This window comes from Trachemys scripta, chromosome 2, assembly GCF_013100865.1.
Source record: "Trachemys scripta elegans isolate TJP31775 chromosome 2, CAS_Tse_1.0, whole genome shotgun sequence".
NCBI classification, from domain to species: domain Eukaryota; kingdom Metazoa; phylum Chordata; order Testudines; family Emydidae; genus Trachemys; species Trachemys scripta.
Genome location: NC_048299.1, coordinates 59,215,006 through 59,242,547, shown reverse-complemented (window position 1 = coordinate 59,242,547; position 27,542 = coordinate 59,215,006). Strand labels below are relative to the sequence as shown.

Genomic DNA, 27,542 nt, shown 5'->3' with positions numbered 1-27,542 from the left:
AATGGAATTGTTGGAATTTTCACTCCCTGTTGAATGATGGTGGCCTCCCTTTCCCCCCAGTTTTATGTGTAATCGCTCCAGACTCTGTTATCTTGGGAAGAAGCAGTTGTCCTAAAATCAGTTTCTATAAATGCAGCAGTATATTTTACCTGTGTGTATGAACAAGAGTGCCAACTTGCTCACTCTCTTGTGTGTGTTTTTTCTCTCACTCACGCATGCACACACAGTATGCATTCAGGATGATTCTCAGTATTTCAGAGCTAACATTTGTTTGTGATGCAAGGGTTGCTATGGTAGTAACCTATTTTTAGTGAATACAGAAGAGTAAAATTTCATGGTAAGCAACCAGAGGGCTAGCTCAAGCTGTCACTGAACAGCCTTCTCTGCAAAAACTCTTTTCCATAGCTATACTTCACTAACATGAAATAGCCAGTGTCTGTCTGTCATCCCTAGCAGTATGTTTTTATTTGGCGGTGGGGGGGAGAGAATAAGGAGAGTCCTTGTAAGTATCTGGCAGGCTTTTATGAACAGGAAATTAAATGACTTTTTTTGAAGCATTCCACCATTAATAAGGACATCTCACAGAAAACCCACTTTTCCCTGGCTATGCAGCGATGTTGTTATAAACATTCCTCATTTGTTTTTCCCCTGTGGTGGAGGTATGTTTTAGATACTGTACTTACATAAGTGAACTCTCTCACCATTGAGCTTTGCAAAATCAAATGTGGACAAAATTAGATTTTTTTTTTTAATGCAGTAGCACCAAATAAGATGTTTTAAGAATCTTCTTCCTTGAGATAATCGTGGCAGAAATATTGCCCTCTTAGAAATAAAAATATGCATCATGGCTATAGGCTTTATACTAGAAACCCAAGTGCAAGACCTGTCTTTTTGCTGGGGTGATTGTTGGCTCAGTGTCATTTAATACCCTTTTATGAAGGGTATTAAAACATTTATGTTAATGCTGCTTTATTTCACACTGCCTCATCTCTACTTCTGAAATAGGAAAATAATGTTTTGAATGGAGGAGAGGATTTTTAACATCAAACAGCACCATCTTAGACACACTGCGCATACACTAAGAAGATTGCTCTGGTATATCTCACGAGGGTTGGAAATCAGATTTTGCACAGTGCTGTTAGAACACTACATTCCATTTCTTTCCATGTGATAAGTTATTCCTCTGCTCTTAGTTACCACTGTAAAATTACGAGTGGTATTTCATAAATGGCTTCCATAGGCTTTGCACGGCATATGACACCCTAGTCATAATTCTAATTACTTTTTGTATCTTCTCTACGTCATAACTATAGGCAAAGATTTTCAAGTTAGGCACCTAAAACCACTAGTCCCTTTTGTAAATCTTGAGTGCAAGTCTCTTGGACCCAGTACCTGAGTCTGATCCCTTGGTTTTAACTCAAAAGACTCACTGACAGCATAGATAGAGCTGGCTGTACAGCACTGTAGGTTTCCTCCCGGTAGGGGCTGAGCCTACAGCATTCCGTTTTGATGGTTACTGGGAATTGTGAACGTTCAACCCCTTTTATGATCAAGCCCTTTTAGAGCTTTTTTTCTTTTTTTTTTTCACTGCTGCATAAACCTGGGCTCTTACTCGTGTGTTGCCCCAACATCTCTCCCATCCACACCTACAAACCTCTGATCTGAGTTGGTGTTTTACACCCCAGCTAACTGGTCCATCCAGTGGTATAGGCCTGGGTTAAGCTTTCACTTGGGATGGTAACCTGTCCATTTTTCAGTGAGGACACAGGCTAAGCCAGTCAGGGACTGATTTTTCTCCAATGCCTCCCACAGTTTCTCCCGCCCTCCTCCCCTCCCCAATGCCCAGAAGGACAGACAAGTTCTCCCATGATTCACTGAGCAGTTTAACATATTGCAGTGCTCAGAACCGTGTGCCCAGAAGTCCTAGTGATACATACAGATGAGTGCAGCACCAGTCTGTACTCAGTAACTTAAGTACAACTTTGCAATGTGACCACTCTCACCTGAGCTAGGCTGACGCGGGTGCCGATTGCCCAAGCTAATTCTGCAGTGATGAAGTACCCTTGGTAGAGCTAGTTGCTTTTCTCTCCATTTACCTTTTCATTTGGCTCTGTCATCCTCACTTCTCTCAAATCTTAGGCCCCCACCTCCTCTGTGAGCATGTGAATGCAGTGTTGCCAACTCTCAGTTTTGTTGCAAGTCTCATGATATTTGGTCCTACCATACATTCCCAGTTCCTGGAGTCAAATGAATGCTGTAATTCTCATACAGTGTTTTTAACAAGTTTCTAGACAACATGGTTGAAAAGAAGCTTGAAAAAAATTAACCCGTGTACCCTCAAAAACCAGAAGGCAAATAAAAGGATTCAAAAATGTATTAGGCCTGGTCTATACTACCCGCCTGAATCGGCGGGTAGAAATCGACCTCTCGGGGATCGATTTATCGCGTCCCGTCGGGACGCGACAATCGATCCCCGAATCGGCGCTCTAACTCCACCAGCGGAGGTGGTAGTAAGCGCCGCCGACAAAAAGCGGCAGAAGTCGATTTTGCCGCCGTCCTCACAACGGGGTAAGTCGGCTGTAATACGTCGAATTCAGCTACGCTATTCACGTAGCTGAATTTGCGTATCTTAAATCGACTCCCCGCTGTAGTGTAGATGTACCCTCACTTGACATCTTATGCTTGTTAAGTTGATCTAATGAAATTTTGGGGCCTGCTCATGATTTGTGAACACTTGAGGTTAGCAACACAGAGGTAGGAATGGAAATAGAAGTGTGAAGTTTGCATAGCATGCAAGTTACCTACTAAACAAATTCAATATCTTGTTTGGTCCATTTAGTCCTTGTAACTTAAATTGAAATATCCCCACACCAATAAATACAGCATGGCCCAACATCACAGAGCCCTGTTCATGAACAAACTATTAGCCTGTCCACAGTTGGATTGCTTACCCTGTGAATCAGTTAGCCCAGGTTAGCGTGTCTCCTTCATTTTTCACTGGAAATGTTACTTATTCAAGGAACGTAGGATAGATCCTCAAGTTTTTGGAGACTAAATCCATACTGAGGAAGGGAAGCAAGTTAATGTAGTACATGCAGTTACAATGCTACCATTTATAATAAAGAATCATAATACTTTGACTCTGAAAATACAGGAGCACAGAGCATTTGTCATCTAATAAATACTTAATTTGCAATATTGTGGAAATTGTAGATCCTTCAATATTAGGCTTCTACCCAGGCAATTTTGCCAGCCAGCCAGCTGGCTGATGGCGGGATCCTCGGCCATCCCAGGCAGCTGACAGCCAGGGCTCCCATTATCAACCCCATGCATTGACTGTAATATAGCTGCAGCAAAATGTCTGGTTATAAAAAAAAATTAGCAGGCATAACATTTGAGGGTTTATATTGTTCCAGCAAATTTTTTTTTTTTAAAAAAAAAAAAAAAAAAAAAAAAAAAAAAGTCCTTTTTTTCTGGCTTTTCCAAATTACCACAATTAATAAAGGTCCATTATTACTTTACTTTTTCTATGTCTTGTCCGTAACTCAGAAGCAATTATTTGACAATCATCCAATTCAAGTAGGGCCTTAATAATAATCATTTTTCCTAGTAAAAAAACAGGTCTTAGGCAAGGTTACCCAAGGTTATCTTTAGTGCTCTGTCCCTACAAGTCTTGTTTGTCACTGTATATTAAGCTGCCTTGAAATGTTTCACAACTTGCTATACAACTGGTGGCATTTTTCTAACTGTCTGCTTTTAAAAAAAATTATTTTAGCTTACTTCACCTTAAAGTCAGCTTTTAGTACAATCTCGGTTGAAAGAGAGAAACTGAAGCAGCTGCTGGAACATGATGCAGCCTCATCTCCATCTGCACAAATAGCTGGATTGAAGAATGCCTTATCATCCGTAAGTAATATGTCGAGTTCAGTGAAGTTCAGAGGGATTGGTTATAACCGTTCATAAGATCTCTCATTCTTCAGTATCTTGGGTTATATTTGTATCTTATTAATACTAAAGCAAACAAACTATGTATTTGGTGTTTCATATAATCCACTTATTCCAAACCTTGGAGGTGTGGATGTGCCCTCAAATCAACAGAACATTACTGTGAAGAGTTCATCTATCAATCATGTATTTGATTAAGTATTGGAAATATTCTGTTGAATCAGAGCTGCTGTTTGACAGTGATCCAGAGTTACTGTTTTCTCTAATTTGGTGCTTCATATTATACTAACAATATAAATGGTTGTTGGAAACTGCATAACCCGATTGGTCATAGCTGTGAAATTATTCATAATCCTAGCTGTGAAATTATGAAACCATGTGGCATTATAAACAGAACGGTCAGAGAGCAGACTCTAATTTAAAAATTTCTATTTTATTTTTACCACCAAGGTGTGGGGAGGTTTGTATTACAGCAGTCAGGCATTGCACAACATGCTTTAGCCTAAAGTCATTTCTTGGGCGGCTGAAGACTTTGGCTGCCTCTGCTAAATGAATTGAAATGCAACTAAAAAACAGTAGTTCTGCTTTCGCTAATGCTTTTTTATAATTCAGCATTGATCAACTTTCGTTGCTGGACTCAGGTGAAGAAAAGACTGCTATAAAATACAATCCCTGGACTGGCACCAGCCTAGTCTCAAGCAGTCAATTTGAGATTGATTTTGAGATTCCCACTCCCAAGACTGTTGGTGATCAAACTCCCGAGATTCACAGTGGTTGATCTTCAGAGAAGGGAAAGTTGTCATCGCCACTCTTTTAAATGTAACTTATCTTGCAGTCTTCTGGTTGGAGGCAGTGGTGACTCTGCTGTGGGTGAACTGATAGAACTGGGTGCACAGCTAGAGTTAGCATAGGTGATAACTACCATTCGCTTTCCAGAATCTCCGTTTATGGAAAGAGTTTCTAGCTCATAGCATTTCTGCTAGTCCAACTTCTAGCTGCCTCCTCTCTCCACAGAAACCAGAGGCAGCTGAAGCTTCTTGCATGCCAGCTGTGTTCATTTGACCACACCTTTCTGTTTGACTCCCATGAGGCCTGTTTCTGACAGCTAGATAGGTCACAGCTGTACATGCTGTCATCTTCCAGAGTTATTTTCTTACTACTTTTAAATCTGCAAGGGGGAAAAAAATGCTTAGTTTAGGCTCTCTGCGCAGAGTGAACAGTCAGTTAACTGTGTAACCTTTTCCCAAAAGGCTAAATATTGATCTTCAGCTGCTTCCTCTTGGATTTCCCCGTGAAACACTCTCTACCAGCTCCCATCCCCTGCTGTTGCGTAATAAGGCTAAAAAAAGGAACGCTGCACCGAAAAGAGTGCTCCGTCTGTGAAGCTCCACACTCCTCAGCTCAGAATCCACTGAGACCTGTTCTCTGCCTGTAAAGCCAGAGAAAGTGATGCTACAGCAGTAACCTGATCATCCCATGCAGCAGGGAATGTTCAGGAAGAAGCCAGGCGCTTCCTTTGCAGGCATTTGGAAGGGTGGATGTACACATCAAGAGTGCAGCAGTTATGTTCCAAGTACCAAAACTCTTCCTGGCTAAGACCTGCTTCCTTTTAAAGAGAGCGCCAGCCAAAATCCCCACAGCCCTTACCAAGATGTTTAAAGGGATTTCAGGACAGCCTGAGCTAAGTGCTCAGAGTACTAGGCTCTGAAGTTGATCAGGTAGATTTAAAGAGAAATAAATCACTTTTTCTTTCTTCCTGGCTCTGGAGAGAGGGAGGCTGAAAGACAAACTCACTCCTACCTTAAATCCTGTAAAAGGCACTCCGCTCACAAACAAAAGGTACTCTCTCCTGCTGAGAAGGCAATAATCCTGTCCTTCACAAACAGACCAAGAAGAGCAAATAATCAAAGAAAAATCTGTCTCCTTGGGCTGAACACTACAGGAAGGACAACATTCTGCAGCAGATCATGAAAATCAGGAAGAGGATACATAGCAAAGGTGTCAGTTCTTTTTCTTTCTGTCCCTTGCTTATGTGACACTGTAGACTAGTAATAGCTAGTGCTGTACATCCAGCCAGTTGAAGGGGAAAGATAAATACCTACCTTCTGAATTCAAACTTGTTGATTCTTGATGGTGTGTCTGTGTTGTCTTCCCTCCTCCATCATTTCTTCCCAACCCCCCAAAAATCATGAATAGATCCAAGAAGGAATGTCTTGGTGGGAGAGGAGGGAGATGAGTAAACAAGGGAGGTTTCTGAAATCCAGGATCAAGGGGGTGGAAAAATCTGGTCCAGATCCTGAAAGAAGACTCCGTGATGGTTTTCGTAGCTGGGGCTATGGTGCTCCCATTAGAAGGTGATTTTTCTTTCTAGTAAACACAGTCACGCAAGAACTGAAAATATGCTTTTTAAGGACTCTGCGGCCTTCATCATCAAATACTGACACCTACTTGCTTTGCAAGAGTGGTGTTGTACTGGTGAAATCATCTCAAAAATACAGACCTCTCATCAACCCAGAGGATTTTTTTGCCCTCTTATGGATAATGTCAGTGTCCACATTTTTCAAAGGACACTAAATATATGCAGTGTTTTTCACCCCCAGGGCTGTGGTCTGCAAAACAGTGGTTAGGGGAGGCTACTGTCGCTGAGACCATGGACAACAGAGACTCATTGAAAAAGCCAATCATTATTCCTGTAAGCTTGCCTGGTGGTCATTTCCATAATAGGGTTGTCAGAAATCCATCTGCACCTGTTCCTGGATCAGATACTGAAAAGAGCCAGCTATCTCCAGGAAACACTGGAGAAAGTGTTGGCAGGGAATATAGAAACATGCAAATGACCCTTGTCAAATTATTCTAAGAGCCAAAGGAAATATTTCAAATCCAGTTATAGAAAGCAGTCCTTTGGCTGTATTCCTAGCCGAGATTCCCGCCAGAAGATGTTTGGTATCCAATAATGAAAATCCTGGAACAAGAACACCCGAGGCTGATGCTGTCTTTCCCCCTCCTCCTGACTAAAAAATGCTGCACAGTAACTGGAGAATATGACTGAGGCTGAACAGAGAATTGAGGGTATTTCTCTTCTTTGTGATCCAGCTGGACAGTCTCAACAATAAACACCTGGGTCTTAAAGATTTTGTAGCAATGATATGTGCTAGACCTCCTCCCAGCTCCTTCTCTATACTTCACTCAGCCCTGACAAACCTCAAACCTTCCAAAAGATGGATGGTCTCTGCTCCTCTCAGGGCCATAGAACCCATCTGAACAAAAGAATATCCTGGCACTGCTCCACCTTATTCATATGGGAAGAGGACCCAGGAGAGTGATGGTTATACTAAACCCCCAATATCTTAAGTGGATAAAGAAATCCATATTCAAAATAGGAAACTGCAAGATCAGCAGTAACTGCAAAATCCCAAGAGACTATTACCTTGCTCCAGGGTGCCTGGCAGAAGCATTTCCAGTTCTCAGGGGGGTCATTATGAGATTCTGTTTCTCATACAGATTAGACCTATACCTGTACAAAACCCCAAAGGCTTCATGAAGCTACTGAGGGGCAGACAGTAATGAATTTTTGCCAGGGCAGCATCCCGGCACACCTCAGTTTGCTGAATCAGTTATGCATATAAAAAAATTGCTTGAGCCCTAGCACCTCTTTCATTACAAATTAAGCACTGGTGGCAGTCATTATTAAGCTGAGGTTGTCAGGCCCCCTGCTCTATCAATTCCAGGATGAACCAAATCTGTTCAAGAATCCAGGGAACCAACAGCCAAACCCTTAATTGTTCTCTCGGAGTACTGTATCCACACAAACCTGAAGAAAGGACACTAAAAGAGACTATCCAGCCTCAGAACGGAAATAGAACCCACAGGAGGCCTCATAATACTTACAGACCAAGAGAGGATGGGTTAATCAGACTCCAGAATCAGATCATGCAGCTTCCCCAAAAGACCAGTTCTCAGACATGTCTCAAAATGTTGGTATCTGTGATGCTGCAAGCTGCTTTTCTACACCAGTGCAATCATCTCTGTGCATCCAGTTCCCAAAAGGATCGCAACCCATTAAACCAGGGAAGTATCAACCACTGGGGTTGGGAGGTCTCAGGCAACATCACATATATGCAGAGGCCACCTAGCTATCCATGTCTACATTCACCACACATTATGCAGCTGATATACAGTCTTCCACATATGAAAGTGAGTGTCCAATAGGCAGTCCATACATATTCTCCTTAAAGTGACTTTATTTTTTGGGTTGCACTAATATATAGAATATATGCTTTTGTTATCTGAGCCCGCCCTATCTTATTACTTATAGTTTGTTATTCCCAGACAGTTCAGGGCTAGTGGAAATGCTAAGAACTAGACTCGAATGTTCTTAGCTGAAAACTTCCTTTCTGGGGAATGGTGTGTCCTTTAGTCTATCACACCCACTTAGATTACGCTGTAGACTTCACATTTTATCCAGCATTGATGCTCCCCTTGTAACTCCTCAAAACCAATTTTATATAGTTAGTTTGTTAAATGTTCTGTATGCTGTTTAAGGGAAAGTTTATTTCCAAGTTATCAAGTTTATTAGTGAAGTTGGTTAAAGCTTTTTATGTTGCAAGTTCAGCTTCAGAAGCACTCATTTGGGAACTAACTAGGGCCATGGCCAAAAAGATGTGGTTGCCAGGTATTGAGTTTCAACGGCATCCAGTTTTGCAGTAAAAGCACATGCTTGGAAGTCATGATTAATGAAGGCCCTATTACCAGAGAGTAAATATCAGGAAGGAAATGTTTCACACTGCCTCTGCAAACCTTTTAATGTTTCCTTCCTAAAATTAATAACTCATCTTGTTTATGAAATGGTGAGGGAATACTTGTCAGGGTATTCAGCACCTGGTATAAGGGTGGTTTGTTTGTTGCATCCTGACTGAAACAAGTGAACTAGCCTCCCCTTCTGTTTTACTTCAGTATTTAAACATGAGTTGGTAGTTTTTAAATGTAAAGGAAACATTCCCATTTGATACAGTGTCGTCATGCCATATAAGAAGTTTCTTTTCAGATCTCTCTGGATAATAGATCACCTTTGTATTTATTTATTTATTATTTGAAGAGATCTGCTTCTGAAATGGAGTATAGAATGCGGCATTCCATTATCACTGTTATGGAGAAAATTGTGTTTTAACTGTTAATGAAAAGTAATTTCAAAAATTAAAAATATATATAATTTCAAAATGTTTGGTAATAAAATAATTGCACTAAACAAAGTCACGGAATCTTTCTCAGTTTGAGGAAGGCAGAGCTACTCCTATTCACTTCATAATCCTGTTCAATCTTGCGCAAACTACATGAACAAAACCTAATGTTGTTGAATTTAGGTGTTAAAATATGAAAAGTGCCTTTCCTCACTTTCACTTCTGTTCCTCAGTGTTCCAGCCATGCTGCCAGTGGAACTGTCCCTCTGCCATCACTAGAGTTCTTTCTTGGAAAAACACGCTTGGCCTCTGGTGCATAAGGGCTGTCCTGTGCTCTGTAACACTACTTGCTCCATCCCTGTCCAAGTAGCATAGTTTTTATAACCCACAGGTTGAGATGCAGTAGAAGGAAGTTGATTTGGGGCAGTTTTATAGCAGCAAAGCCAATCGCATGGCTGCTCTGGGGATGACTTTTAGGAAAAGTACTAGTAATCTGGATGTGCTGTCAGTGATGCAGTAGCAAGCGAAGGGAAGTGTTTTATGTCGGGCTGAAAGGGAAATGCATGTTTCTAATTTCACAGCTTTATAGTTCTGGGGAAAATAGTTTGAGTTAACAGTGCGTGATTAGAGAGGATAGGTTGTGGAAGGGGATAGAGGAGAGACTTCAAAGGGAAAAATAACACACAAAATAACATCTAAACTTTTAAAAACCAGAATATAGCCTCTGGTGGCCTAAGATTTCCCATCTTCCCCTTCTGTTTATTTGAACTCTACCTTCTCTCCTCCCTTCCCGTCTCCAAAATACTCATGTTTGAGAGAGGAGCAATGTCTGAAGCATTTGTGATATACTAAATGCAGGACCAATAACAGGTCATGTATCTAGTGACGTTTTCTTCTGCCCCTTTTGCACAATGAAGCCACTGTCTACATTAGCTAAGAAAACTTTATAGCCCCATATTTTTTGTTAAATGTTCCAGGCCATAGCACAAAACACAGATCTTAAAGACCGGTTACGCAGAATACATGCCGAGTCTATGCTCCTTGATTCAGCAGCCAATGCAAAATCAAGTCCTGATTTGGTGAAGGTGGGTATGGATTTCCTGTTTCAGTGGTGTCTGTTGCTGCAAACCCTTACACTTAGACTGTTGCATAGCTGTGTACTGTCCCGTTCCTTTGTTTCCCATACAGTGAGTTGTATTAGCAAAAGGAGCTCCTCTTTCCTCATGCGTGTGGTTCACGTGGTGTTGCATTGTGCAGTATTAATTTAGAACAGTTTTCCTAAACACTTCTATTGCTTTTTGCTGGCAGGTCCTTTGTTCTCCTTCTGTTACTTCCCCCTTACCTTAGGCATGAGCAAAGTCACCCCAACATTTTATCTGGCATTATTTTCTCTCAACGCTGCCTGTTTTCCCTGATCATTCTCATGTTCTCTGGTCGCTACTGTTACCTGGAAAGCAGCTTTAACACAGAACCCAAATAACTGCAGAAGGGGAAGGGTAACTTTACTGTAAAATACATTGGGTATTGTGCTTCGGATGTATTTTGTTCTATTGGATTTGGTTTGACTCCTTGTTAGTACCGAACATCAGCTGCCAGGGTGTTTCATTAAGGGCTAGTTATATTTTTAAATAAGTGCTAATAATATGCAAAAAATAGGTCATTCTTTAATAATAATTTTTTAAAGCAATGAAAAAATGAGAGATTTGAGCAGTTTTAGCAATTTAGTTTTCCTTGTATGTAGCTAGGATGTCCCCTACATGTCTCAAATGTCACTTAAATAATTAAAAAGTTACCCCTTGAAGGAAACAGTGTGCGCCTGTGTGTTCTGTTTCTGGTGGATTTCCTAAATGTTAAGTCAAAGAAATTTCTGTAGTGATTGTATAGTAAATGTTCCATTAGAAGTTGAATGGGAGATTGCATTTTGTTTCATGTCCTCTGTAATGTATTAATTTCCTCTTCTTTTTTTTTTTAAAAAAAAGACATTTATTTCATCATTCAACTGTCTTGGTATAATATACTATTTGAGCTTGATTTTGGTCACACTTGTAGATTTTAAAGTGTAATTGATTGTGCTAGTGGCCTTTGCTTTTTATCCCCCTGAGAATTTGAACAGTGTTTCAAAAAAGTATAAGAGCTCTTCTGGATAGTTGCTTATCACAGACCAACTCTTGAAAAGATTTTCTTATTAATACAAAAAAGGCCCTGCCATGACAATGGGTCAGTGCTGAAGCAATGTATATACCATGCAGTACATGCCTAAATACATAAATAAGAAGATGGGGAGAACCTTATGGACAGTTTGTGAATGAAACATTAACTTGGCTCAGGATTTATCCTAGTTAGCTCAAGGACCAAGGCACTTACACTGGGCCTGTTTCATTCTAGTTAAATGTGTTCTGGAAGACTCTGTTAGAACAGTGTACTCTAGAGCAGTGGGAGTGGTGAGAAAGGGCCCCTGTACAAAATTTGGTTTTAAGTGCACTCAAGGACACTATTACTTTGCCATTCCAAGCTTCCTGTGTCATTTTTCAGGGTAAATCTAATTTATTTGGAGGGTGCCAATTGTTAATATCATGCTGAAAAGTATTGAATTTTCACGGCATGGGCAACTTCATTCATCCTAACTCTCTTGATGCCAGAAATTGGCAGGATGTCTTACTTAAGTTCCAGTTGCACTCTGGCCATGGTTATACTCCAGAAATATGCCACTTATTTTTACTTTGACTATATGGTGTCACAGGGTTTTGACTCCGTGACAGCTTCTCTATGTTCTCTACACTCTCCAGTTATAATCACGGCACTTTGATAACAAATTATGATGATGATCCTGTAGAAATCAAACCAGTGGGGGGAAACAAAACTATTTCCTCAAGATTTAGGGTAAAAGTTTAGTTTGTCCATATAGCAGCTCATGACTCTACTTTATTGCTCATCTTGGAGTCTTATGAAGTAAAGAAGAGAAAATAAAACTCCAACATGGTAAATTGTAAGAAACTACCATATTCTCAGATAGGACTAATTAGTTCAGATTGTTGCTTTTTAATATTGTTTTCAGTCATATACGCAATCCCAGGAACAATAGTTACCCTAGTCTTCCTGTAAGACTTTGATTATTAGATATCTTCCACCTCCTGACCAAGGAGAAGATTATGAAGCTTTAACTATTGTGAAGTTATACCCTTTTTTTGTTTTCTGTTTATCACAATTGTATAAGGAAAATCTGTGCTGTTTTTGGTATGTTAGTTCATTGATATTGTACGGAATTTCATAGTGTAGTAGAATTTTATTGACTGGCATAAGCTCCTGTGGAAACACACCTCAGTTAAGCAATCCTCCAAATTCATCAGAGCATCATGGATATGTGGCACTAGTGCACTTCACGTACTCAATGCATTGCTTTAAAAATATAAAGCACTAAAACATTCTATTAAACGTGAGAGATTTGATTAGAACAAAATAGGGAAGCTGCAGAATGAAAACTTCATACTGTCAGACACCTGGAAACTATTGCAAATATGTCTGCAGATAACACTGGGCTAGTCAATGCTTTTTATCCTCAAAAGGAGGATCAGCTCAAAAGAAACAAAGCATGGCGAGTTAATGGAGTATGGCAGTGAAGTTTGGGCAAACAGTATAGGATTGGTAGCTGGAAACAGATTTGGCATCATCCGAAGAGGAGTGTAATCACCTCAAAAGAACATGGATTGTGGAGATAGAAGAGGTTTGTGGACAATGAAGATGGGGCGTGGGGAGGGAAGAAGGGAGAAAGAGAAGTGGTGGTGGACTCCTGAAGTACAGGTGGCAATCCGAAATAAGAAAGTGGTGCATAAAGAAAAAGAAACTAATCCACTGAGTGCAAATGAAAGTGAATACAGAGAAGAAAAGCAAGCTGCCAAGCAGGCAGTGAAGGCTACAGACCATGCCCCAGACAGCCTGTAAAATCAGCTTGTAAACTACCTGCAGTTGGCTGGCAAAAGACTACTGTAGCATTGCAAAAATGAGATTTGGAGGGAAGGAGGATGGTGCTGCAATGCTATTTGTAAATGATGACTACGGGAGACTGCTAGTAACGCCTGAACAAGCAAAGGAGAGGTGGAAACAATACTCTGAGTCTTTCTGAGCCTTTCGAATGGAGTTGCCCATACGTGAACCTAATGTGGTGCATGAGCCTGACGTAACGGAGGAAGAGGTGAGAAATGCAGTCCAGAAAATGAAGAACGGTAAAGCAGTGGGACCTGATGAGGTGATTGTGGACCTGGTGAAAGTCTTGGGTTAGAGAGAGGCATAAAATAGATGAGCAGAGTGGCTAAAACAGTCTGGCAAGACAAGAGATTCTCCCAAGATTTGTGCAAGTCTATCTTGATCCCAGTACATAAAAAGGGAAACATCTGTGAATGTGGAAACGATTGAGGATTAAAGTTACTGCTGCATGGGATGAAGGTACTGAAACATATCTTAGACGCTAGGATTAGGAGAGTGGTGGAAACCATCCTCATACAAGAACAGTTCAGCTTTAGGAAAGGATGAGGAACCACGGATGCCATGTTTGTCATTCCGCAATTGAAGGGGAAGGGGCTAGAGTACCAACAGGATCACTTCTGGGACTCTATAGACCTAGAAAAGGCACCTGATAAAGTGGTCAGAAGGATGCTCGTACCAGTGCTGAGAAAATATGGAGTTTCTGATGATTTAATAACTATGGTGCGTGCACTGTATAGAATACCCTACATGATGATCCAAACATGTTTTGGAACAAGCTCCTTTTGAAGTGAAAGTTGGACTACATCGGGGGTTGACCCTCAGTCCGTTCCTGTTTACCATATTGATGGACTACATCAGCAAAAGCATCCCAGCGGGAAAAGGTGAGAAGCTACTTTATGCAAATGATGCATCAATAAGGGCATCCTCAAAATAAGACCATGGGGAAATGTAAACCATTGGTATGACCAACTAAGCAGTAATGCTCATTTCCATCGCATGCCTAAGACTGAAGTCACTTGGGTCCATATAGAATTTAATGGAGTACCATTAAACCAAACTGGCCAATTCAAGTACCTTGGCGGCTGTGTTACAGGAGATGGCAAGCTTGAATGTGAGATCCACTCTAGACTGGAGAGTGCTGGAAGAGTGTGGAATAACATCTCAGGGCTTGTGAATGACAAGCACATGCCACTGAGACTAAAAGCCTAATTGTATAAAACAGTGATGTGCCGTGCAGTGCTACATGATTCAGAAGCATTGGTTGTAAAGAGATGGCAGGACCAATATCTACAGGTGTTTGAAATGAGATGTTTTCACGCAATAGAGTCTCACAAAGAGATTGTGAAATGAAAACATTAGGATGGAAGTCAAAGTCTGTGATGTGGCTGACCGAATCCAGGGAGCACAACTTTGCTGGTTTGGATACATATTGATAATGAATGAAGAGGACCTGGGGAAGATAGCATAGCAGGAGAGGGAAGTAGGAAAAGAGACCCTGAGGAAGCAATGGTTGAATTGCATCGAAGAAGGTGGTAAGCAGGTGGACGTTGGTGTTGCCTTGATCAGACGAAGGTGGTAGATGCTTGCAACACATCTCAGCCTTGGATGATGGGATAAGGGAAAGATGTGTGCTATCAATCTTGTGCTCAGTCACTAACACTCATTGCACTGAGTGTGTTTCCTGACAGTTATCTAAGCAGGGGCAGCCATTTATTAGGCTACCAATTAGTTAAGTAGGTTCTACTATATTGGATCTTACAATACTCCTAGGTATATGCAGAATGAAACTTGAGGGCAGTAACATGCTCAGCGAGCCACCTTGTCCTTCTCCCCAATAGCTGTGGAGATGCTGAGAACAAGGACACTTGTTCCTACCCACTTCTTTCCCCTCTCTATACCCAGTAGATAGTCTAAAATAATGAGTCTCTTGGTGCTTCTCCAGCCATCGCTAGCCTGCCAATAGCGTCACTGTGCCAAGTACACAAAAACTGTTTAAGACTTGCTGTGGTTCAAGACACTCAAATCCCCATTATAACGTATAAACTCTGCTATGAATCCCGCAGCAAAGGCTATTTCCTTTTAAGTAGCCTTGGTAGTATGATATTCTTCATTAACGGGGTGCTGCACATGAGGATTGGGTGCAGTACTACCGCTGCATAAGTGGCCTCATAGCAGAAAAGCTAGGAAAGCAAGACCTGCAATTAGAATATTTTTTGGCTCCTATAAATCTTTGTATGCCAATGCACTGAACATTTTGTGTTTAAACAAGGCTTGGGAGGAAATAAATGACTAATTTGCAGAGGCTAGGGGAGAGTCTGTTATATTTAGTGTCACGTCCATTACAATTTGCTAGAAGTTTCTGGGGATGATGGCCTACATCTGCCAGATGGAGACACTGACATATGGCTACAACACGTGCAGGCATGGATTGGGCAACGGTTGTGATACCAGGCTGCATGACTGGGTGGGCCTAGTTGCTGGCGCCCTCTGTGGCTGGTTTCTAGTGCAGTTGAGAATAAAATAAAGAATTCCCAGAGATAAAAGTCCTGGGATTTTGGTGATGGACCTTGGGCTCATGTAATAGGGTGAGACCTTGTGGGCTGAGGTCCCCACCTTGCAGCCAAGTCCTTCTCCCTTGTGGTGGGGAGGCTACTAGGACTCTAAGAGAGCTGCCTCCTGGGTGAGGGGGAAGGTAGGCTGAGGAGAGAGACACCCCACGTGTTGGTTATATGGTAAGGAGCCCTGTAACTCCTGCACTGGACCCAATTAAGTGCCTGCTATAGGAGAGTCTGGGTGATGGGTGGCTAGTGTCCCTCCTCTGTGTTAAAGTTTAATAAAAGTTGTGGCCTGCCACTTAATTCCATGCATATATCTGTCCCCATTTTGCTGTTGTGGCCACATAATAAACGGAGTTTTTGTAGTTGCTTTCCTTTCAGGGGGAAGCTATGTATACACATACATTTAGCTAAACCGATCACTTGACTGTTGCAACATTTTAACAGCTGTTCCTGAAAAAAAGATGCATATGCAAAAGCAGTAACTAATTCTGCAAAATACACATTACTGAGCTTCACTTTGTCATTTGTGTGTCTGATTCTTCTTCTGCACTTTGCTGCTTGTCTCCTCTTTGAAATGCATGCTTCCTACAGTAAACTGTGCAGGGCGCATGCGTTCATCTGTAGCAACATTTACAGCCCTCTCTCTGAGTCGTGTATCTGTTGGTTTGTGCCTACATGTGCACATTTCCAATTACCATACTTTTCCTTAAAAATCTTTTATTTATTTTAAACAGGAAAATTCAAGAGAAGGAAGTCGAAGCCTGGTTCACCAGCTCTCCAATGAAAGTAGGCTGTCTGTCACAGACTCTCTCTCGGAGTTTTTTGATGCTCAAGAAGTCCTGCTGTCTGCAAGTTCTTCAGAAAACGAGGTCGGAGCACAAATATCAGAATATCTCTCAGATGTAGCTTATTTCAACATATTTAACCTGTTATCTTTCTGCGTGGTAATTGCAAATTTGCTGATCCATCACAAATGAAATATTTTGGAGGATTTCAAAGTCACATACACTTAATTGTTTGCTACACTCTTTAAAAAATAAAATACGTAAGGGAGGTGGCTGAACAGGAAAAACAGGCAATGTAGCTTGCACGCCTGATTTTAAAATAGAAAGTTAAGGAATGTAGTTTTGCAGCATCTGTCCTGAGTCATCCTATAGGAGCTGCAAGAAATTTTATCAAACGATTGTGCATTTGTACACTTTTTTTTTTTCTTGTGGCACCTGTAGGTTGACCTATGGCAGATGCTACTTTGCAGCATGCAATTTTAAACTTATTCTATTTCATGAAATTCCAAAAAGTTGATATGACCAGATTTCAAGAGAGGCCCCTTTAAATTTTCAGGATCAAAGAAAATGAGTTTTGCCTTCAATAAAATAATAATTTAGTAGTGATTTTATGAAATCTTTTTAGTGATGGATCTCTGATCTGTACACCTATTTGTATTGTTAGGCTTGCCTGTTGCTTCTATACAACACAGAAACAGTGCCAACAATACAGATCTCTTTAAATGACAGGTCGATCTTCCATTAATTTCACAAATGAATATAAGTTGTCAGGAGTAGCATATTGCAAACTTATTTTTATATATAAATGTACGTTGTTTCCTTCCCCCAGGTATCGGATGATGACTCATATGCCAGTGATCTAAGTGATAACATCTCTGAGGATAACCTAAGTAACGACATTGAGAATGAAAGGCAAACTTTGGGTAAGATTGGTGTTTTGTTGTATCCTATTCTGAGAAGAGGCATTTTCTTACCAGAAATCACTCTGATATCACAGATTTCAAGCTGTAGACATTGGCTAGTTTTTGCTTTTCTTTTAAGATTTGAACTGGTTTTGGAGTAGTGTAGTTTGGATACTCTTAGTGCAGTCAACTGTGCCCTGATCATTGTAAGGTGTGAGGGTTGCTGTGTATCAGCACAGACACTTGTCTGCTGTCTGTGTCACCTCCCCACAGAGACCTCCAGCTGCTTCCAAGCTTCTTTCCATGACCTTGGGACCCTATGGAGTAGCTAACCTCGGGTGCTGTCTCTTCTTCACTGAAAGGTAGATATTTTCTCATCACTCTGGATCTTCAGTATGAACTTGTCCCCTTACATACCATTCAAATACAAATAATAGTTATGGTTAACAAAACACAGCTTTTGTTATGTGAGAAATGTGAGAATAACTCTACACTGATCGGCCTGGTGTATGACCATAGTACTTTCCTCTTTCTGGTTTTGTCTACACTAGCACATATGTCGGCAAACCTTTTGTCAGAAAGTGGTGTGAAAAAACACAACCCTGACTGACATGAGTCACACTCACACACCTGGTGTGGACAGCACTATGTCATCGGGAAAGCATCTCCCGCCAACATAGCTACCGCCGCTCGTTGGGGGTGATTTAATTAGGCCAGGGGAGAGCTTTCTATTCCCGGCATAGAGTGGCTACACAGGAGTCCTTACAGCAACGCAGTTGCAGGAGTACAGATGTGCCGCTCTAAGGTCTGTAGTGTAGACGTAGCCTTTGTGTTCTTTTCTCCTAATTGCAGTGGTAATGATTGTGTTTAGGGCAGTCGATTAATCGCAGTTTTAATTGCACTGTTAAACAATAAAATACAATTGAAATTTATTAAATATTTTGGATGTTATTCTGCGTTTTCACATATATTGTATTCTGTGTTGCAATTGAAATCAAATTGTATATTTTATTACATATATTTGCACTGTAAAAATGATAAATAGTATTTTTCAGTTCACCTCATACTAGTACTGTAGTGCAATTTCTTTGTCATGAAAGTGCAATTTACAAATGTAGATTTTTTTGTTACATAATTTCAGCGCCTACAAGTCCACTCAGTCCTACTTCTTGTTCAGCCAGTCGCTAAGAGAAACAAGTTTGTTTTCATTTGTAGAAGATAATGCTGCCCTCTTCTTATTTACAGTGTCACCAGAAAGTGAGAACAGGCATTTGCATGGCACTTTTGTAGCCGGCATTTCAAGGTATTTACATGCCAGATATGCGAAACATTCGTATGCCCCTTCATGCTTCGGCCGCCATTCCAGAGGATATGCTTCCATGCTGATGAGGCTCGTTTAAAAAAAAATGGTGTTAATTAAATTTGTGACTGAACTCCTTAGGGGAGAATTGTATGTCCCCTGCTCTGTTTTACCTACATTCTGCCATATATTTCATGTTATAGCAGTCTCGGATGATGACCCAGCATATGTTGTTCATTTTAAGGACACTTTCACTGCAGATTTCACGAAACGCAAAGAAGGTACCAATGTGAGATTTCTAAAGCTAGCTACAGCACATGACCCAAAGTTTAAGAACCTGAAGTGCCTTCCAAAATCTGAGAGGGACAAGGTGTGGAGCATGCTTTCAGAAGTCTTCAAAGAGCAACACTCCGATGCCGAAACTACAGAATCTGAACCACCAAAAAAGAAAATCAACCTTCTGCTGGTTTCATCTGACTTGGATAATGAAAAATGTGCATCAGTTGGTCCAGACTGCTTTGGATGGTTATCGAGCAGAACCCATCATCAGCATGGATGCATGTCCACTAGAATGGTGGTTGAAGCATGAAGGGACATATGAATCTTTAGCACATCTGGCACGTAAAATATCTTGCGACGCCAGCTACAACAGTGCCATGAGAATGCCTGTTCTCACTTTCAGGTAACATTGTAAACAAGAGGCGGGCAGCATTATCTCCTGCAAATGTAAACAAACTTGTTTGTCTGAGCGATTGGCTGAACAAGAAGTAGGACTGAGTGGACTTGCGGGCTCTAAAATTTTACATTGTTTTATTTTTGGATTCAGGTTTTTTTGTAAGCTCAACTTTCATGATAGAGATTGCACTACAGTACTTGTATCATGTGAATTGAAAAATACTATTTATTTTGGTTTTTTACAATGTAAATATGTATAATCAAAAATAAATATAAAGTGAGCACTGTACACTTTGTATTCTGTGTTGTAATTGAAATAAATATATTTGAAAATGTAGAAAACATCCAAAAATATTTAAATAAATAGTATTCTATTGTTTAACAGTGTGATTAATCGCACGATTAATTGCAATTAATTTTTTTAATCATTTGACAGCCCTAATTGTGTTCATTTAAATAGCTTACTGATTGCATGAAATGCATAAAACCAAAATCATATCAATATGCTTTTCTCTTGTCCTGGACCATGGAAAGCTGCACTAAGGAGTTATTTGGTTACAAGGGTTAGAGGTTGGAATTATAACTTTTGTATTAGCAGTTTTGTGCATGCCGAGTTCCTGGTTCCCTGTTCTCCCTTTGCCACTTCAGCTTAAATCAAGATTGGATGTCTTTCTAGAAGATATGCTTTTAGCTGAACCAGAAGTTTTGGGGTTGATACAAGAGACACTTTGTGAAATTCAGTGGCTTATGTTCTGCAGGAGATCAGACTAGCTGATCATAATTGTCCTATCTGGTCTTAAAATCTAGCTCTCAAGACAGCTCAGCATGTCAGTTATCTCCCTCACTGTGTAGCAAGACCATCTGTTACAGCTCTAGGAAACAATCACCACACTTTTCAAATGTACATTCCTAAAGTTAGACATTGAAAGAAGCTTCCTGATTATCACAGGTACTCAACACCCTAGACAAATTAGAGGATTGGGTCAAAAGAAATCTGAGGTTCAACAAGGACAAGTGCAGAGTCCTGCACTTAGGACGGAAGAATCCCATGCACGGTTACAAACTAGGGACTGAACGGCTAGGAAGCAGTTCTGCAGAAAAGGACCTAGGGGTTACAGTGGACGAGAAGCTGGATAAGAGTCAACAGTGTGCCCTTGTTGCCAAAAAGGCTAACGGCATTTTGGGCTATATAAGTAGGGGCATTGCCAGCAGATGGAGGGACGTGATCGTTCTCCTCTACTCGGCATTGGTGAAGCCTCATCTGGAGTACTGTGTCCAGTTTTGGGCCCCACACTACAAGAAGGATGTGGAAAAATTGGAAAGAGTCCAGCGGAGGGCAACAAAAATGATTAGGGGGCTGGAGCACATGACTTATGAGGAGAGGCTGAGAGAACTGGGATTGTTTAGTCTGCAGAAGAGAAGAATATGGGGGGATTTGATAGCTGCTTTCAACTACCTGAAAGGGGGTTCCAAAGAGGATGGATCTAGACTGTTCTCAGTGGTACCTGATGACAGAACAAGGAGTAATGGTCTCAAGTTGCAGTGGGGGAGGTTTAGGTTGGATATTAGGAAAAACTTTTCCACTAGGAGGGTGGTGAAGCACTGGAATGGATTACCTAGGGAGGTGGTGGAATCTCCTTCCTTAGAGGTTTTTAAGGCCTGGCTTGACAAAGCCCTGGCTGGGATGATTTAGTTGGGAATTAGTCCTGCTTTGAGCAGGGGGTTGGACTAGATGACTTCCTGAGGTCCCTTCCAACCCTGATATTCTATGAAGGCTAAATGGAAACCAGCAGCCACTGAAAAATCTGCACTTCTGGAAATAGAACATTGTATGTAGGCACCCAAAGTATGGATGTAAGTGCCCAACTAAAAAAGCTAGCCTTAGTGTCAAGCCTCCATTAGCATGATTAGACTAGACATCTGCTGTTTATCTCCGATTATGTATGCCCTGATGTATTTACAGTTGTCTATATTGCTTTATATAGGCCGCATCTTTGTTGACTTCCATGGAGCTACAACAATTTACACCAGCTGAGGATGTAGCCCAAACTATTTTGTTCAGTTGACTAGTCCTTGCTATGCAATCTGAGGATTTCAAAGGGTGTGACAGCATCCCATTTCAAAGAGCTGTTTTGAACCAGAATACATTTTTAGCACTTTTGTTGCCGATTCAAAGGATATCTCCTCCCTGCTGGGGTCTAGGAAAACAGTTTCCCTTTGGGCTGAAGTCTCTTTCTTTCTTTATTTATTTTTGGATGTTAATTGTCTTCCTCCCCCATGGGAAGCATCTGAGTCAACCTCTTTCTGAAAGGGAAGTCATACAAGTATGTTAATTGTTTCCTTACCCCAGGTGGGCTCTCAAGTTCTGGATGCTTGCAGTTTTTTATGCAAACTAGCATTATGACAGATAGCATGTAGGCAGGAAAATAATGTGCAATAAATTATAATTCACCTATTGTGTGGTGTTTGTCATAGCTACCATGCAGGGATGAGAGTTCAAACTCTTAGTCCTTCATTCTTGGGTAATCCATGTCTGGTAGAACTGCAGAGGCAGAGTGCTCTGTGCAGCACTCTGTGTGTGCACTGACCATTTTCTGGAAATTCACTGATGCCCTTAGAACAGTGCTGGCAAAGTTGGCAGCAATAGCTTAGTCCAGCCAGGTGCCACTTTTCTACAGTGTCATTTTGGCATGCTCTAAGCAGAGTTAGACAATGTAATGTAGATGGCCACTATGTTTTTACCACCATCTCACCATTGCAGGCACCAGTGGAGTTCTACTGGTGTTAGTACAAAGCAGGGAAACTTTTTAAAAATGAACTGACTCTATCTTCATGGGCAATGCTTCTCTGGCTATTTCAGGCAAAATGTAGACAGACTATGGAGGCAGTCGTATCCATCCCTCTGAGTGGGACATGGCCTCGAAGACTCATGTGGGGAAGGCAACATGGAAAAGGAGGAAATGATGTACTGAGGCAGCCCCCAAATGCCCCAGGATCAGAGATGGGCGCTGTAGAAACATAAACGCTGTTCAGGGTGATTGAAAATAAGATGGCAAGATAGTGGGAGGGGTGAGAGGAGAATATACCTGATGGCTTAGACAAATAGGATGAAGGTATAGCTAAATCAAGTAATCTACTCGGGCCAGTTCATTTTGTGACACACCCCTTGGCTAAGGCTTATCCCTGTGGTGGGGCTTTATTTTAAATCTATCTCAAGTAGTTTACTATAAAACTTGGAACTATTTATTGTGCCCAGACTGCTATGACACCCCAACACAGAGCTCAGCCATTCTCTTGGATATGCGAGTTACCCTTTTGAATGTCAAGTAAACTCATAGGCCTCCTGTGGCCTTCTCCAGCACATAGGTGTGTCGCGAAGCTAAATTCAGTAATGTTTGTGAGGTATTTGGGTACTCGGATGAGCATCATGGAAAAGCCTGCCAACAAATATCTGGTGTTTGCCTACAGCAACAGATTTTTTTTGATACGAGAAGTTCATCAAATCAGCAGAAAGAGATGAAGAGGGAGGTATTTTCACACTTGGGTTCTGTAAAGCACACTTTTGTCTTCTGAAAAGAATGTCAGCTTAATTGAAGATCTGTCAGGAAGGTGTTTTTATGTTACTTAAATGTACATGAATCCGTCTCTTGTAAAACAAGATAGTTATAATATGTGCTCTGTAGAGGTGTAACTTCTAAGAGCCTGTGGATATGTCTACACTGCACTAAAACACCCGTGGCTGGGCTATGGCAAGTGATTCGGACTTGCGGGGCTATAAAATTGCAGTGTAGACATTCAGGCTCGGGGATTCTCCCTTCTCCAGGGGTCCCATAGCCTGGGTTCCAGCCTGAGCCCAAATGTCTACATTGTAATTGTATAGCCCTGTAGGCCGAGCCCCATGACCCAAGTCAGCTGACATGGCCCAGCAGTGAGTGTTTTATTGCAGTGTAGATGTACTCTTAGGCTTTTCCAGAGCATTTCAAGGGATTCTTTTTAAGCATTTATGCTTCCTGTATATCTCAGTAAAACTTGCTTGGTTTAAAATCTTGTTTTAAATGCTCAGTGAACAGCAGATATCTTCAAACCACAAGTCAATATTTGAGTCACATGGGGAGTGAAGCGTTGTCTGAAAGATAAGGAAATTGCTGATGCTTTAATACATCCATAGTGTTTTCAAAAGAGATGATACTGTAAGAAAATAATGAATTGCTTAATGTGCTCCTGGGATTTCCTTCCAGATTGCATTGCTGAAAGTGGGATGGGAAGCCATTCCAAGCGGAGAACGTGTTTGCCGGCTCCATGTCCTAACACCAGTAACATCAGCCTATGGAATATCCTGAGAAACAATATAGGGAAGGATCTCTCCAAGGTGGCTATGCCTGTTGAGTTAAATGAGCCACTTAACACTCTACAGCGACTTTGTGAAGAACTGGAATACAGCGAACTACTGGATAAAGCAGCACATACCCCGAATTCATTTGAAAGGATGGTAAAAAAAAACAAACCTTTCCAATACTGAGCAACATGAGATGTAACCGAAACAGAACACAATGGATTTTCTTAAGCCTTAGGGTACGTCTATACTTACCTCCGGGTCCAGCGGTAAGCAATCTATCTTCTGGGATCGGTTTATCGCTTCTTGTCTAGATGTGATAAATCGATCCCAGATCGATCCCGGAAGTGCTCGCCGTCGACGCCGGTACTCCTGCTCCGCGAGAGGAGTACGCGGAGTCGACGGGGGAGCCTGCCTGCCGCATGTGGACCCGCGGTAAGTTCAAACTAAGATACTTTGACTTCAGCTACATTATTCACGTAGCTGAAGTTGCGTATCTTAGTTCGAAGTGGGGAGTTAGTGTGGACCAGCCCTAAGAATCCAGAAAGTACTTTTTCATTTCTTGTGCTTCCAGCTCAGAGGGGCAGGTTTTTAAAAGAAAACATAATTAGCTCCTGTGATCTCTGTTTGACATAATTTCCATTGTCGTAACACAGTAGCCATTCTCAGGTATCTGATTCTCCTGCAAATTTAGTTAAGGGACAAGCTTAGTTCTGGTCTGTGTTGCTCTCTTCTCTCTCAAAGGTTTAAAATGTGTTTTTAGTTTTGTTGTGGAACTAATATGCTTCCCTGATTAACATAAATGGCACAATATCTATTCTGCTTTGGCAACGTTTTTTTCAGTGCCTGGGGGACACAGAGATGACCTGTGCCTGCCGATTAGTGGGGGAGGAGGGCACAGTGAGGGCAGCTGGCTTCTTCCAACTGTATTTTCCACTCCATGCATCCGATGAAGTGGGTTTTTAGCACACGAAATCTTATGCCAAAATAATTTTTAGTCTCTAAGGTGCCACAAGTACTCCTCGTTCTTTTTGCTGATACACGGCTGCCACTCTGAAACCTGAGCATACTCAGTCCGTGTGAGCATGCTCAGTACAAGTCAAACAGCAAATCAGGAGGGGGGCCTGTGATCCGGCATGTTCTCCCCCTCATCTCCCTCCCCTCCCCCCACACATCACCTCTGGAGGACACATGCTGGGTCTTCCAACACAATGTTAACTACAATAGTATTAACAGAATGAACTACCATTTTTTATCAGACTTGTTGTGTAAAGCTTTTTGAGTCACCATAAAGTATTTGAGATCTCAAACTGGGCAAGAGATGCGTATTTGGTCAAAACACAAATGCCCTTTTGAAATGAAATTTTTGAAGAGCCATTTCTCCTTTACTTATCGGCCAAGATGGGACTTCACATTTCTTCATTTCCTGCTAACCACCTAACTCAGCATTGCTGGGCTGGCTAGGGTGTTCATGTGCTGTCTACTATTGGAAAGACAGAACTCTGAATTCAGAATTTGGCAGGTAAGGGGGGGAGAAATGGATTTCAATCATACCTTGTTTCTAAGTGTAATCTCATATTAATGTTTAAGTCTATAAATATATTCTGATTGGTTTAAAATCCCTTATTAGCATTCTTAATGTTTTGGAACTAATGCTTTGCCGTTTCCCTTGAAGTGAATAAACACTTCAGCTCAATGGCTTTCATGGTGAAGTGTCACTGTTCTCTTCTGTATCCAAACAATCCTGAACAGAAACTTTTAAATTCTGTATAACAAAAACTTAATCCCATCTTAAAGATCTTTCCTCATTTCTGCTGTCCTTGCTAGAGGTATACTTGAGTCTGGGTCAAAGTAAGTAATGCCTTAAGGTCCATTATCAATAGACATTCTTTTCTCTCTTCTCTTTGCTTGAGAGTGTGTATTAAAAAGGGAAATAAGTAATTGCCTTTTAAGGAGGAAGTAAAAGTAAGACAATTTTTTTTGTCCTCGGGTTTCAGGGAAATTACATTCGGGAAGAGAGAGGGAATTCTCCAGCATGAGAACCCCCAAAGCAGGGTTAATGTTAATGACTGTCCTGAAATCCCACTACCTTGTTGTCCACTTCTGAGTGTTTGGTTTATGGACTGAGGTATTGAGAATTGAGAGGGAGCACATCTACAGCACAGTCTAGGTCTTTCCCAAGGAAAGAAAAAGGGGAGGGAGTTTCATTGGAGGAAGGCAGTGAAGGAAAGGAGAGATGAATCAAGGTCCACAGAATAACCTCCAAGTTTTCATTCCCCAGACTGTTCAATTCTGCAGAGGTGCTAATAACTATCTCTGAGGATTACTATCTCCCAGCTATTGTAAAGGAAACTGGCAAGATAAAAGTTAGCACACAATAGACAAATGGCAGTGCAAACTGGCTATGTCTACACTACCACTTATGTCAGCAAAATTTATGTTGCTATGCGGCGTGAATATTCCACCTCCCAAGCGGCATAAGTGATAATGTGCAATGCATGCACTTCTCCCACTGACACAGCTACTGCTGTTCATTGGGGTTGGTTTAATTACGTCAACTGGAGAGCTCTCTCCCATTGGCATAGAGTGACTACATGAGCTTTGCTGCTGTCAGCTCTCTAGTGTAGACATAGCCTTAGTGACCCCACACAGAAACCTAAACAGACCAGTAAACTGTTGCCTTACAGAGATATGAGCCCTTTCCCCATATTTTAGGGGTGGGGGACAAAGGATATGGTTTTATACTTCTAGGGACCACAATTGTAGAACATAAGAACGGCTGTACTGGGTCAGACCAAAGGTCCATCTAGCCCAGTATCCTGTCTACCCTAGAGTTAATGTTTTGAGACACTTTCTAATATAAAATTTGAAATTGATTTTTTAGCAGTTTCTCATTTATTGGCTTCTGTTCTTTGGAATGGCATTTTGTTTAAAGCGATTTTTTAGAAGTACCATTTTTATGTACATTTTAAATTGGCACCATAGTCTGAGTTGCTTTCCAATCTTTTTTTATTGGACCAACTTCTGTTGGTGGAGGGGACAAGCTTCTGAGCTTCACAGAGCTCTTTCTCAGCTCTGGAGAAGATGACAAGGTGAGACAGATTGTTAAGCATTAAGGGGCCACATGTTATAGAAGACCAATTAAAATGAAGTCCTAGGCCATAAAACGAGCCATAAGCAGTGTCTTTGTTAAGCCCATGATTTTTAATGTCCAGCATAGTTATTAATTTAATTTCCCAGGCTTGTCTTTTGAAGGTGTCATGTAGGTTTCCTTTGAAGGTGAGGATTGAGAGGTCAGATATATGGTGTACCGCATCCAGTGCATCAAATGCCCCAACAACTATGTGGGTGAAACCAGATAATCACTATGCTTTCAAAAGAACTCATACAGCAAAATGATAAAAGACAAAAACACGCTATCACCCATGGACTAATACCTTTCACAAAGCGATCACTCCATATCTGACCTCTCAATCTTGAAAGCTTGTCCCTTCCATCAGCAGAAGTTGGTCCAGTAAAAGATATTACCTCACCCACAGTGGCAACATTGTCTGTGTAGACATAACCGAGGATGTTTTGAAGGCCAAGACTATAACAGGGTTCAGAAAAGAACTAGATAAATTAATGGATCCATCAATGGCTATTAGCCAGGATGGTGTCCCTAGCCTCTGTTTTCCAGAAGCTGGGAATTGGCAACAGGGGATGGATCACTTGATGATTGATTACCTGTTCTGTTCATTCCCTCTGGGGCATCTGGCATTGGCCACTGTTGGAAGACAGGATACTTTGTTAGATGGACTTTTGGTCTGACCCCGTATGGCCGTTCTTATGTTCTTACACTATGGACCTTACAGCGGCACAGCTGTACTGTTGCAACTGCGTCGCT

The 27,542-nt window shown here is 41.3% G+C and overlaps 1 protein-coding gene across 3 annotated transcripts in view; it reads left to right on the top strand.

Moving 5' to 3' along the window:
- Nucleotides 1–27,542, top strand: part of OSBPL3 (oxysterol binding protein like 3) — a 121,682-nt gene that overhangs the window by 73,381 nt on the left and 20,759 nt on the right. For 2 of the 3 annotated variants that reach the window (XM_034760651.1, XM_034760652.1), the window contains exons 11-15: nucleotides 3,776–3,906; nucleotides 10,100–10,207; nucleotides 16,396–16,530; nucleotides 17,276–17,369; nucleotides 23,562–23,812. In XM_034760651.1, the coding sequence (XP_034616542.1) occupies nucleotides 3,776–3,906; nucleotides 10,100–10,207; nucleotides 16,396–16,530; nucleotides 17,276–17,369; nucleotides 23,562–23,812 (719 nt within the window). The remainder of the gene's footprint in view (nucleotides 1–3,775; nucleotides 3,907–10,099; nucleotides 10,208–16,395; nucleotides 16,531–17,275; nucleotides 17,370–23,561; nucleotides 23,813–27,542) is intronic. The other variant, XM_034760653.1, reaches the window with a different exon arrangement.